The sequence below is a fragment of the Apteryx mantelli genome, chromosome 5, assembly GCF_036417845.1.
Source record: "Apteryx mantelli isolate bAptMan1 chromosome 5, bAptMan1.hap1, whole genome shotgun sequence".
Taxonomy (NCBI): domain Eukaryota; kingdom Metazoa; phylum Chordata; class Aves; order Apterygiformes; family Apterygidae; genus Apteryx; species Apteryx mantelli.
The window spans coordinates 73,951,699-73,964,767 of record NC_089982.1 but is presented as its reverse complement, the minus strand read 5'-3'; the positions used below and the strand labels follow the sequence as shown (position 1 = coordinate 73,964,767).

The window sequence follows — 13,069 nt, the reverse complement described above, 5'->3', positions numbered from 1 at the left end:
TTTCTCAGTGATTTGCTTCTGCAGCTGCTGGTGGATGACCTTATTTTCTTTACAATCCTCTTTTGGAGGATATTTATATTATACTTCTTCTAAAAGCGCATTTACTGAAAATGAGTTCTAACCCCACATTGCTCCATTACCTTTCTATCACAGACTTTTTATATTGAATTGTACCATGCTTGATTGTGTAAAGAATTCTAAAATGCTTTAAATACAAGCAAAATCGAATGTCAAAGAGTTTGTGTCACCCTCTTGCATTGTGTAGCTGAAAAAAAGGACAAATTTGTTTTAAGCTGAGAAAAATTTTGAGACCAAAGTAGCCAGGTAGAAGGAATTTCTGGGATGGTATATTTGTTTTAATGTAATATCTGTGAGCCCAAGGCCTGGATTCATGGAATGGGATCTCATTGTACTAAATATTTTGGACGAAAAGATTGCCTCTACCATTTGGACCTTAGTGAGAGGTAGCAAATGAATAGTAGTACGTGGAGGAATACAAGAAAGCGCTAGTGTAGGATCAGCACAGTCAGCTTTCAGTTACCATGTGTTGCTTATCTCAGTTATGGATTAATTGGGCTACAAATGCAGAAACCTCCTCTAGGCACCTGGTGCAGCAGGTCCTGCACTATGCTCCCTGGACCGTGAAGGGCTGAGGAACACAGTGGAAAGGCACCTACTTGCTCAGAATCAGGTTATGAGTCAGGTGAGAATTGATCCATCTGGGTTTATTAGCTTCAAGTCAGTGCTGCCCTTGCCATATCTGCATTGCTTGTTGTAGAGAAATTCCTGTCTCTCTGCAATGTGCTTCCCCATGTCTTAGGTTCTCAGGGATGTGTTAACTTAGATATACTGTTAGATAACCAGAGAATAGACTGTGATCTCAGCAGCTTATTACTGCTAAGTATTGACTGTCATTTTAATGGTTTCTTTCTACGTTTTAGAGATGTCAAGGAAAAGGAGAGATTTAAGAAGGGTTTGAGGAAGATTAGTCAGCTAACCAGATGGGTATTTGTTTACAGTTCCTTCAAGCAAGAAGAGTAGCATGAGAGAAAGCATGAAAATGCTTGACCAAAAATATGACGAGTTGGTAATGAGGATCGGAAATGGAACCCTAGTAATAGATAAGGGGTAATGGACGGTGGTTAGGCTGTGAACATCCTTGAAAGTGAGAATGAGTTATTTGTTTAATGTAATGAAAAGAAAATCAGAGAATTAAGAAACAGGATTTTTGTGACTTAAGAGAGCATCATTAATAAGTGTTCTGAATGGATGCGAACAAGCAGGACTGCATTTGTTAAGGTCAGAAAGGAGAATGTTGCAATGACTGAGACATGATGTAAGAACTTAGATGAAAAGTCTAGCTGTGTGTATGGGTGTTAAAGGTGATAGCAGAAAGCATTTTTATACATAATCAGATCAGACCTGAGAGAGAGCAGAATTAAAGGTGATAACCTTTTGTGTATGTAAGTGATGAGCAGTTTGGGGATGGTTCTCTGGTGATGTAGAAGAAGACATAAAAAAGCAAGGAATGCTGTTCATTTTAATGTGATAAATTCTGCATCCCTTCTCGTGAATGAACACTGCAGTAATAGAATAAAGGGTTAAACACTTAAACTTGAGAGGTCATGAGGGGAGCACTAATTGTTATTTCACTTAATACCAATGTGTATGCATATATATATTATTCAACCAAAACAGATATGGGAAAGCAAGCTTATATATATGGAGAAAGTTGACAAGCTTTTAAACATACAACTTCTTAATCTACTGAAGGGCTTTTGTACCTGAAAGCTTGTTTTTTTTTTTTTTTCAAGCTGTGTCATTAGTCTAATGGAATATATTGCTCCTGTTTCAGACCACGCTTCTTTGGGATCCATAGACCGTCATGGCTATGGCACTGTTACTACTGCAACATGTATTTGATCAAAATAGTAACCAGCAGGGAACTGAGATTAATCCACCTGGATTTCCATTTCCCTAGTGGAAGATACTCCTCTCCTCACTAAAATAAATACTATAATACACAGTCTAATTGCATAAGGCTGTTTTGTTCTACAATGGCAGCTTTTTTGCTTTGTCTTGCCAGGTTTGGTTACACATCTCCAAGAAAAGAGTAGTCCTCTAGTGGTACAGAAGTGGCATGGTGATGGTGTGCGTACTCCTTACTGCAGTCAGAATGTACACTAAGTTAAGCTTAAGTCTTTTGAGAGTGGTTGACCTTTCTTCTCTGCTCTGTTTGCTTATGTTCAGTTTAAATCTAAGTCATATCTCTCCTTTGCCTAGTCTTGCACCTTCTCTGGCTTTGCCTGCCTGCCCCTTGATCTGACATCCAACCCAGGTGGAACCGAGGGATGCTGCGTCTCTGTTAAATTTTTCTCTTGCTTTTCTTCCTCTCTGGAGTAGTTTGTAGTCTCTGTCAGGAAAGCAGACAGCAAAGATGAATGTGTTTGCTTTATATTGTGCAAGTCAGAAGAAAAACAGTAAAGCTTTGGGTCAGGGGCTGGAGAAAATTTAAGAAAAGTGAGACATTGACTGGGTTGATTTAGTTATGTTGGAGAAATCAAAGGTGAAGCTGTCCTCCTTGAGGAAAGGGGAATTGTATTGTGACCCTCAGCTTTGAAAACAGAATTTCAGGTAGATACATTATTGCTGCTTATCTGTTCACCTTTATCAGTTTATGTTAAATTAGTTGAGCAAAATTGCTTAGTAATTCCTCTTTCTGCTATTTTGTGCTAGTAATGAAACAAGCTCCTATTGCAATGCTGTGTGTGTGTGTGTTTATATGAGTAAAAGATTCTCTAGTGTGTGCCCATAATGTAAAATATAAACCATAAAACAAGAGTGCCTGGTCATTGCTATTATATTGCTATTTCAATTCTTATCACTGTCTCAAAGATTTTTCTATTTGTGTGAAACATGGATTTTTTTTTCCCTGAAAACTTCACCATATGTAGTTTTTAAGGTAGAAAAAAGGTAGTAAAAAGCAGAGGGGAATTCTGACTTCCTTCTTGCCCGCCCCCCACCAAACCATGCTCTTGGACATTTTTTTTTTCCTAGTGTGTATGAGCTTTTGTGCTTTGATCTATGGAAGTGTATATGACTGGGGAGACATAGGCACATTTCCACTGATCACATCTATTTCAAAAGGTATATTCTGCTGCAGTTCTGCAAGCAGCAGTCTGGGCTGAAGTTGCTGCTTTCTTTTTTCTTCCAGCTTATACCCCTATGCCTTTCCATTGGATGTTTAAACTGCAAGAATATGAAAAATATGAAATTCAGTACAATTTGGGTATCTAAAACTATGTAACCTTAGTTCTTCCTTGTTAAGTGTATGCATTGCATGGCCAAATCCCGCTCTCAGTTACATGGGTGCTGTTCCATTTATTTCAGTATGAACAAGTGTAACTGAAAGCCAAACTTTGATCACAGTATTTAGTTACATGACCATATTTTTGCCCCCCAAAGGATCCCTGAGAGATCAGTGTGCATGACAGATAGCATGCAGTGAATGAGACAGCTGCTTAATTTTTGTCATAGCTGTTCAGTGCATAGTCCTTCTGAAACACTGCATGTTGTAGATTCTTCCATTAATAAAAGCTGCATTCTTTTCCTGGAAGTCATTTTGGCATACTTGAAAGTAGCACAAATCTGAATTAATCTACTGGAAATTAATATACTGATTTACTGGATAAATAATTGAGACCCAGAGAATTCCCCAAATCAGGCAAGAAGTCTGCATCAGAAACAATAATTGTAACTTGAAAGCAGTCTAAACCAGTTTATTCACTTCAAGTCCGTCCTTTTTAACTTGGATCATGACTTGACTTGGTTTAGTCAGGCCATCTCCTACCATTCGGTTTCTGCACACAAGCTAAATTCTCAGGCTTTGTAGCCTGTGAAAGGAGGAAATTCATGAAGAAACGAATTGTATCTGATCATGTAATTAAGCATCATGTCAAATCTGACTGGTGCACAGATTAACTGTAAGTCAAAAGTAAGCTTTTGACATTTCCTTCTTTTTTAAGTCCTTGACATAAAAAAGCAGGAATTCTACAGGAACAGGGTTCTTAAAAAAAAAAAAAAAAAAAAAGTCTACAATATGCATATGATTTAATAACTTCATGATTATGTTAATTTTTTTTTCAAGTAAGGCTATGATTGCATGGGTTTATGTTGGTTGAGAAAGTGATTTGATAAGCTGAAGGAGATACAGCACAGTTTCAATAAATATATTGTTAATGGTTAACATTCTTGTTAAGAAACTTGTTTCTATAGTAACTGCTGCAGATTGTCACTTCCTCTAGCATTTGGAATAGCACCAGAGTGAATTTAACACTGATGCTGTGCGGGACAAACCCTAGGAGAGCTGCAAGAGATCACTGCTAGCAGTGTGCTTTATTTGGTATTGAGATGTAGGAACAACACAGTTTGGTAACCATAGATGGTGTTTAAGAACTATTTCTTCGGACCATTTATTCAAAGTCTCTGGGTGCGTTTTCTTTTTTTCCTTCTGTTGTACAAAGAGTAGTCCACATTTGAATCTTATAACAAAGACACATAAAATACTTAGGTATGTTTAAGAATATAAGTTTAAACATGTCTCTATGTATGACACTAATTTAAAAATGTCTGTGAAGAGATTCACCGTGTGTGAAATTCCCTATAAGGAGGGAGTCAGCATGGGGCTAATGTGTGTTGCTGAGGCCTCAAAACAGAGCTTAGGTGGGTTTTAAATTATATATCTGTCTTGTCTTGTGTTTCTTCTCTGCAAATTAGTGAAGGGAGATTTTTCTTCTGTTCACGGAAGTGTGCATCTCCTCAGATAAGGGTACAACTTTAGTTGCTATATATTCTGTTTCAGTCTATGTTCAGATCTATTTGCGTTTGTGTCTTTAATTGAGATGTCACTGAGCAAACACTAATGATCAGGTGAAGGCTGAAACTTTTCCAAGGGGAGGGGAAGAGGCTTCAGAGGCTTCTAACTTCTTTTTAGCAACCACAGCTTGGCTGCTGGGATACTTCTGAGAGAAACACAACTTTGTTTCTGCAGATTTGTGGCTATGCGTGCTGCAAACACTGGGAGATGTTGTAGCAACTTCTTTCTTGCTTCATTTCTTTCCAGATGGATGAGATAAAAGGCAAAGACAGAGTGATTCTGGCTCTGGAAAAAGACCTTGGTGTCCAGGCAGGCCACACCCAAAAGCTGCTGCTTCAGAAAGAGGCCTTGGATGAGCAGCTGGTGCAGGTGAAGGAGGCAGAGCGGTACCACAGCAGCCCGAAGAGGGAGCTGCCGGCAGGAGTGGGGGACATTTCCGAGCTGATGGGAAGCCCGGTAAGAAAACTGCGTTTTCTTCAAGTGTTCGACACGTGGCCGTTGCTGCCTGGGTATTCACTTTGGTTTTTTGGTTACGTTTCGAGTACTAGATGGACTAATTCATGATAAATGGCTCTGTACTGCATTGTGCTATTTCGCTGATGATTTAGAAACTCCTTGGACTTCTGGAATTTCAAAGAATATTTTAAAATACTTGTGTATAGGACTTGTAGAATTTACATTGTGAGATTCAGCCATGAGCTTACTATTTTTTTATGATTAAAAAGGGCTTTTCCTTGTTTGTCATTTATAAAAGAACATTAATTCTATTCATACAGTTGTTTATAACTTGAGGAATTATTTCAAACAATGGCAAATAGATACTGTACTTTTCAAGAAAAATGGTGCCATGTGAGTTTAATCTATGTGCTATGCACTAGATTCATTCTAGTTGAGAGTAAGAAAGCTGGTGGAAAGTTGCTAGTAGTAAGTGAAATATTATTTATATCAAGCTTATTTTTTTTAAGTTGTTAAACCTTCACGTATGTTTGGCAAGGAGACACTTTTCATATAAGACATCATATAGTTCTTTCACAGGATATTTCTGTTTGGTAGTTTAGTTAATTAAGATAAGTTTTCCGGTCATTGATGCAAGAATCTATTTTAGATCCACACAATCCACCTGCTAAACCATGATGTTACATTTCTGGATATTAAAATTTTTTTAAAGATAATTTTATATATTTGTATGTTTTTGATTTAAAGGAGCAGCATTTGGATGAACGAGATATGCGGAGATTTCAGTTAAAAATCGCTGAACTGAATGCTGTAATAAGGAAGCTGGAAGACAGAAATACTCTTTTAGCAGATGAAAGAAATGAGCTGGTAAATTAATTAGCAGTAAAACAGATGGTGACTGGAAGGACATCTTTATGGTAAAAGATTTAATGTTGGAAAGTCAGTGTTATAAATAATTTACAAATTAGTCCTGGTGAGCCACAATCAATTATTCCTAAAGATAAAGAATTTTACTGTAGAAATTCACTTTGTGATCATAAAAAGCATGGATGGAATCTCTATTGTTCAAGAGAAATATGACTGTATAAACTGGTTTTGGGGTCATTGAAAGAGATATCAAATTGACTAGTAGCTTGCCTGCAGCACAATGTAATGATGTTGTATAAAACATGCATAATCTCTGCTTCATTTACTGTATCAATCTTTGAAATAGTGAAATTTGACATTAGTTTTGTGACATGCTTATGCTAACTAGGAGTTAAAAAGCTTTCTTGTGCTGGATATGAAAAAACTGCCACCTCCTATCTCAAGGGGGAATCTCTTAAGTAGGCGAAATTATCCTAGGAGAGTGATAGTAACTTACGAAAAGAAGGATATGACAAGAATTTTAAGAATGAATTTTATTAGCCTGCATAGCTACTTAATTGCTTCTACTGAGGTCAGTGGTAAAATTCCCATTGACTGCAATGGGAGGTGAGTTCTAACAATGAGAATTTTTTAAATATCTCCTCTTTTAATGCCCTACTTCTAAAAGGCTTATTCATTCTAACTAGATGGAATTTTTCCATCATGCAGCCTATATATTTGATTCTTAAGTAGTGTTATTAGATATGGTGAAGGCAGAAGGGGAAGGCACAGATGCAATATTTCAGTCGTATAGACTGATTGAAGCATTCACATCTTCCTACTTGCTTTGTCAGACCTAGCCTTTCATTTTGAGATTGGAAGGCTTTGCTTTATGGTACAAGGACTTAATTTAGTTGTGACATCTTGAGCTGATCATCAGAAGAGATAGTTTTTGAAATTTTCTTGTTAAAAATTTGTCTGAATCTGGATTAGTGAAGTTAATTGAGCAGTACTAAAATAAAATTAGGTAATCTGAGAAAAAAATCATGTCTTTTTCTTTAATCTTTTCCTCTTTAATTTCCTGTATTCTTAACTGGCCTTTTATATGACAAAATTGATTCTTCATTAATTATTTAAGTTTATTGGGGTAAGAGGAATGTGCTTTTTAGCCTGGATACAGTTAGCTATTTTTACTAGTTCACATAGATGCTGAGTGTCTTTTTTACTTTTACTGGTACTGTTGCTTTTTTCTGCTCTGTACTCTCAAGAACATCTTCCTTTCTTTAAGGATTCCTTTATATAAAGACAAGATAATTCAAGATAATCCTTTCTGTGGTTATGACACAAGTCATTCAATATATCCCTGAAGAATGCTAAAGTATTGCAACATCAATCCTTCTGTGTCCCTCTAAATGGAGGGCAGTCAAATGCTCTTCTGGATGCTTGACTTGAAGGCATCAGAAATATATTTTGGAAAAGATATGAAGGAGGTTTTGTCATTTTGGGAGACAGGTAGATAAACCCAATAATATCAGTATGCTTCTGTGATTAAGCGCTATGAAAAATGATTTTCTTCTGAGAATGAAGCAGAGAACCTACTACACAGTGAAAATAGCTCAGGAGAAAGATTATCTTTTCTCATTTCCAGTTAAAGCTCAGTAAACTGGAAAATCTTTTGATTGGAAAAAATAGCATTCTTTTTTTTTTTTTTCATTCAAAACAGCTCAAGGATTAATGAGATAAAGAGTGAAATATTGAATACCCACAAATGGGAGAAAGGGCAGCGATTTGCTTCACATAATTGTCTAACATCATAAAACCACAGGAACAAAACTGAGCAGCTTGAAAATGTCAGCAGAATGCTGAGATTGAATCTGTGCCCTCTGGCTAACTCTCTCATTGCTCTAATTACACATTAGGTTTAGGGTTTTTTTGAAGTAATGGAAGAACAGTGAGAAAGGTGACTGTCTTGTTCCCAAGAAGCATAACTACAAGATTAGTTTATCAAGGAAACGCTTTCATAGATCATTATAAGTGTTTTTTAAGAGCAAAATCCAGTGACCAGATTGAGTATTTTTGAAGACTGTATAAAAATACTGTGTCTGCTGGTTTGAACTCCTGTAGTTCTTAGTTCAGCAGTAGTCTATATCAGATGCCATTTAATGGAAGAAGTAAACTTTCTGAATGAAGGAAAAAGGCAAGAGAAAACCCACATATTTCTTCTTTCAGGCCACTATGACCCAAAGTACAGCTAAGTGTGTTTCTTGCCTTTGCAGCTGAAACGTTCTCGGGAGACAGAAAGTCAGCTGAAGCCTTTGGTAGAAAAAAATAAGAGGATGAGCAAAAAAAATGATGATATGTTGCAATGTATCCAGAGAATGGAAGAAAAAATAAAAAATCTGTCGAGGGAAAATGTAGAATTGGTAAGTAACTGTCTCTGAGGTCTCTTTATAAGAACACATTGCCCACCGTAGCATTGAGTTGTGAGCGCTTTCAAGGCTCTTACTATATACAGACATTTCAGTATAGACAATACAGACTTTTCAGGGTGTGAACAGTGGGATGGTATCACTGTCAGATTCAGACGAATACGGCTGTGTCATATTCTAAATTCAGAGTGGCCTATCTTCTTTGTGCTTTGTGTTGTATCAGTGCACACTGATTAAGGAAAAGGATCACAGATAGATAAAAATGTGTTTGGAGGTTATAAAAATGTAGGACTAAAAACCAGCCTTAGTAAATGCTGCTTTTCTGAATATAAGTCAAAACTGAATTTGAATACATGTGCCAAAGGCCCTACTACATTAGATCACTTGTCCACCAATTTAGTATTGTCCCAGACTATGTTCTCAAATTCTGTTTTAAAATATCTTCTGAGATACTGGAATGAATGCATACAGATTGTATAATGTTAGATTGTTGGAAAAGAGGCCTCATGTTGTGGTGGCGCTGGTGAATCTGAAGAATTCTTGATTAGCATGTTGCATTGATGTGCTAGTGTTATGGCAAGACACTTTAAAGCATTATTTGTGTTTAAGAATGGATTTTATTTTAATTTTTGTAGAAGGAGAAGTTATCTGCACAGCCAACATTGAAGAGGCACACGTCTTTGAATGATCTTAGCAGCACGCGGGAAGAACAAGAAATTGAATTCCTCAGACTGCAAGTCAAAGAACAGCAGCATGTTATTGATGATCTCACAGTGGTAATATTTCTCATGCCTGGTAACAAGTGCATGCACACACATCTATAGGCAAATTAAAGATTTGAGAGCAATATTTAACTCAAGTTGTAGTAGCGATATAGAAATAATTCTTCAGCATTGAAGGGTTCTTATTATTTCACTGGTAGTGAATGAGTTTCTTTGACATCTGTATGAATATCTGCATTATAAAATATTTCCCTATCGCACGCTGCTTGTGAAAAGAGGTGCATCAATCCATCTACATCTCTTACAAAATTGACTGTCCACAACTGAAGAACTTGGAGGAAAGGACACATTCCCAGTCTTAATGACTGAAAGATGTTGGATGCAGACTGTGATGTAGACCCATCCACTCCCCTGCTTAGAAGTTCTCCTCAAAGAAAAAAACATGCATGTTGGAATTCATTTCACCTAATTGTAAGCATCTCTGAGCCGGCCACGCTAGCTGTCTTTATAGCAAATAGAGGGAAATATGCACTCCTGTGGTATGGTTCATCTAATCAACGGTAGTAGTCCGGTTTAGGATTAGAAGAATTGCACAGCTGCTTCCCTCTGACTGTGAAGACTACTCATATGATCATCAATCAGATGATCGGGAATCACTGTAGTTGCCTAAGAGGTGCCTAGTGGCATTTTGGACACCGTAGGGTACATCCTTCTGGTGCTAGCAGAAATGACATCGCATCTGTGGGACAGCCATGCCCTTCTGGACCAGCATCTGAAATTAAGGCAGACTATTCTAGAGCATTTCAAGTGGCACTACATGCAAATTTTTAGACTGAATGCTACGTAACGATGAAACTATTTTAAGATCATTCTGTCAAAAGCCAACCAAACAAAAGATTAAGCTATTGGTTAGAATGCTAAAGATAAAAACAGAAGATACAAAAAGATACAACAACAAAATATATTATCACTCTGTCTGGAACATTGTCTCTGTTCTTTGCAGTTACTTTGAGATTTTGACCCAGGATTTCTCTCTGTAATCAGTGCCAAAGATAGATGTCTGTGTGCACTTTCCAGTGTTAGAGTATTACAAGCAGTAGGATGTTACTCAGGCACTATGATATAAGGTCTGATTCACAGAGCAATGCTTTACCTTCCAAATACTACTGCACAAACAGGAGCTATGACATAACATTAAATTCCCAATATATGGCAGATAAAACCTCACTTTTATTTCAGTGGTATGAAAGGATTCTTTTGAGGGCTTTTCTCAACCAGTAATCTGAGGAAATATGTTCTGTCCTAACTTAGGTCAACTCATATATACTCATGTTTAATATGAAAGTAAAAGAAACAAGCATTTTAAAATGTGGTTTCATTTTTTGCTTTGTTTCTTATTTAAAGATACTTTTTCATTGGCAGAAAGAACTTAAAATGTTAAATGCTTGGCCTTTGGTGTGAATGCAGTGGGACTCTTTGCACTTCCATGGTGCTTCTTAACTCCCTCTTCTGGCTTAAATCACATCTCTAGAAAATAAAAATATATCATAAATAAATAATGACCCGCATGTCATGTACCTTATTAATATAGAAGTCATCAGCTTACTTACAGCTGAGACCAATATAATGCACAGAAATAAGAATCACAATGTTAGGCAATAGGGTTGTCTGAATTTTAGGTTTTTTGTTTGTACTTTTTAGTTTGTAAGATATCTTTGGTGGTGTTGAGGCCATATCAACTTGAGTTCTCCCACAGCAGCACTTTCCTGGTCAGTTCTTGAAAGGAAAAACTGTCCAGATAAACTCAGGTGCTTGCAAAAGGTGCTAGTGATTCAGCAAATTGTTTTTTACTTGGCATTAATATTGTTCCAGTAGCTTAATGTTTTATTGAGGCAGATAATAAATTAAAAAGTCTTCTTACAAGCAAGGTTAAAAAAAGAAAGAAATGGGAGATTTTGAAAGTGTTGTTTGTTCTGCATTGGAGGAAGAGGAAAGGAAAGAGCAAGGGAAAAGACTAGCCAGTTTCCCCAATTATTTGGACACTTGCTTAGGATGCAGGAGACCTAGGTTAAAGGAGGACTGTGCCTTAACTAGGTCCCTGAGGAGGGATTTTGCTACACTGTCTAAAATTCCACTGTTTTGTTTCACCTTTAGCTTATTGTATTCTATTTTTGTGCCACATGAAATACCTACTCCATTTCAGCTTGGTAGTCAGTACCTTATTTGAAAACCACATGTGTTAAAGGTTGCTATATAAATTATTGTGCTCTTCTGAATTATTTTGTATTTTCAAAAAACTTCTTTTCTGGAACAATGGGCGGAGAGAGATGAATTACTTTTGTGATTTCCATGGGGAGCTTCTGATTTACCGAGTTTCTGAACGTAATGTATAACAAATAGCTCTGAACTGAAAAGTCCAGCAGTGTAAAGAATAACACCATGCAGTGAGCAATAACTGCCAGAGAAGCAGTTGCAACTGGAAAATTTCTATCATTCTTTTTAAAATAGAGGTGTTGCAAACAAAGATGCAGAGCTAAGGAAAGAATCAGGAACAAGACAGGGAGGCAGATGACTTGTCTTTTCTTGCTTTTCCTTTCCTTTTCATTTCTTACCATCTGTAATCTTCTTGTCTTCTCCATTGGAATTCAAGGCAATATTTTTGGGCTGCTTGTTCATAAACCCTGCATTTTCCAGTTATAACACTCTAGTATTATGATATAATTAATTGTGATCTTTTTCTAAGGCCACATTAGAAAAGACACAGACTAAATTGGATGGGTGTGATCTGAAACAGTCTATATTGCACTTGACCTACTAACGTAAACATAGGCCTGAGTTCCCTAGATGTGAAAGTGGCTTCAGATTTGAGACTTTTGCCCCACAAGGAAGGATAAGTCGCATGTAACACCATATGTGCATATGCATGATCAAAGTATACCTGATATATTGTCTTACAATCAGTGAAGCTGGATGTGGTTTTGGCTGCCTGCCTGCTGCTTCAGACTGGATGGCCACTGGCGTGAGAACATTAACTCTATTTCCATAGTGAGCTTCTCAGTAAAAGAATTGAAAGAACTGGCAGAAATCTGTGCCCGATATTTAACAAAGCCTTTTCTTGCCAACTTCCAACAAATTTGTAAAGTATGTGTCTGAATGTTTGTTTGCTAAAGGGATATACTGCAGTATGCCGTGGTTTTAGGCCAACATGGTGCTATTTCAAAGGATAAAGACATTCTATTTGTATTAGTTTTACGTCAGGCTTTAAGAAAACTTTAATTATATTTCTTTGTGTTACGCATATCTAAATATATGTTTTAAAAGAAACTCAAACCAAAATGTTCTCTTTCCTTCTAGGAAAGGGAACGGTTGATACGGTCTAAAAAGCAGAAGAGGAAAAGTCTCAAACCTCCGAAGGTGAGCAAGTCTTTGGTTTCCATGCATTTTGATTGTTGTGAAAAGGGCATTTTCAAATATTGCCTGAAATTAGAAGCCTACATAAATTACTGGTGAAATTTCTTATCAGTCTTCTGTTGTCTCTACTGAGTGTTTGTTAACATTTAGGACCTGCAAGTTTTGTACCACACACAAAAGGTTTTTTTACTATTATTGTTATTTTTAAATCTAATTACATTTTTAACCATTGTGACTTAAATGTTCAAGTGACTTGAGGCCTAAATGATATGACTTGAAACAGCTAACATTTCAAAGGACCAAAAGCTCAGCCCTTTAAAAAATCAAAC

At 36.8% G+C, this 13,069-nt stretch overlaps 1 protein-coding gene across 1 annotated transcript in view; it reads left to right on the top strand.

Moving 5' to 3' along the window:
- LOC106498670 (janus kinase and microtubule-interacting protein 1) overlaps positions 1-13,069 on the top strand; it is a 128,090-nt gene that overhangs the window by 93,717 nt on the left and 21,304 nt on the right. Inside the window, exons 5-9 of the mRNA XM_067298245.1 lie at positions 5,123-5,332; positions 6,080-6,199; positions 8,455-8,601; positions 9,243-9,383; positions 12,684-12,743. Coding sequence (XP_067154346.1) covers positions 5,123-5,332; positions 6,080-6,199; positions 8,455-8,601; positions 9,243-9,383; positions 12,684-12,743 — 678 coding nt within the window. The remainder of the gene's footprint in view (positions 1-5,122; positions 5,333-6,079; positions 6,200-8,454; positions 8,602-9,242; positions 9,384-12,683; positions 12,744-13,069) is intronic.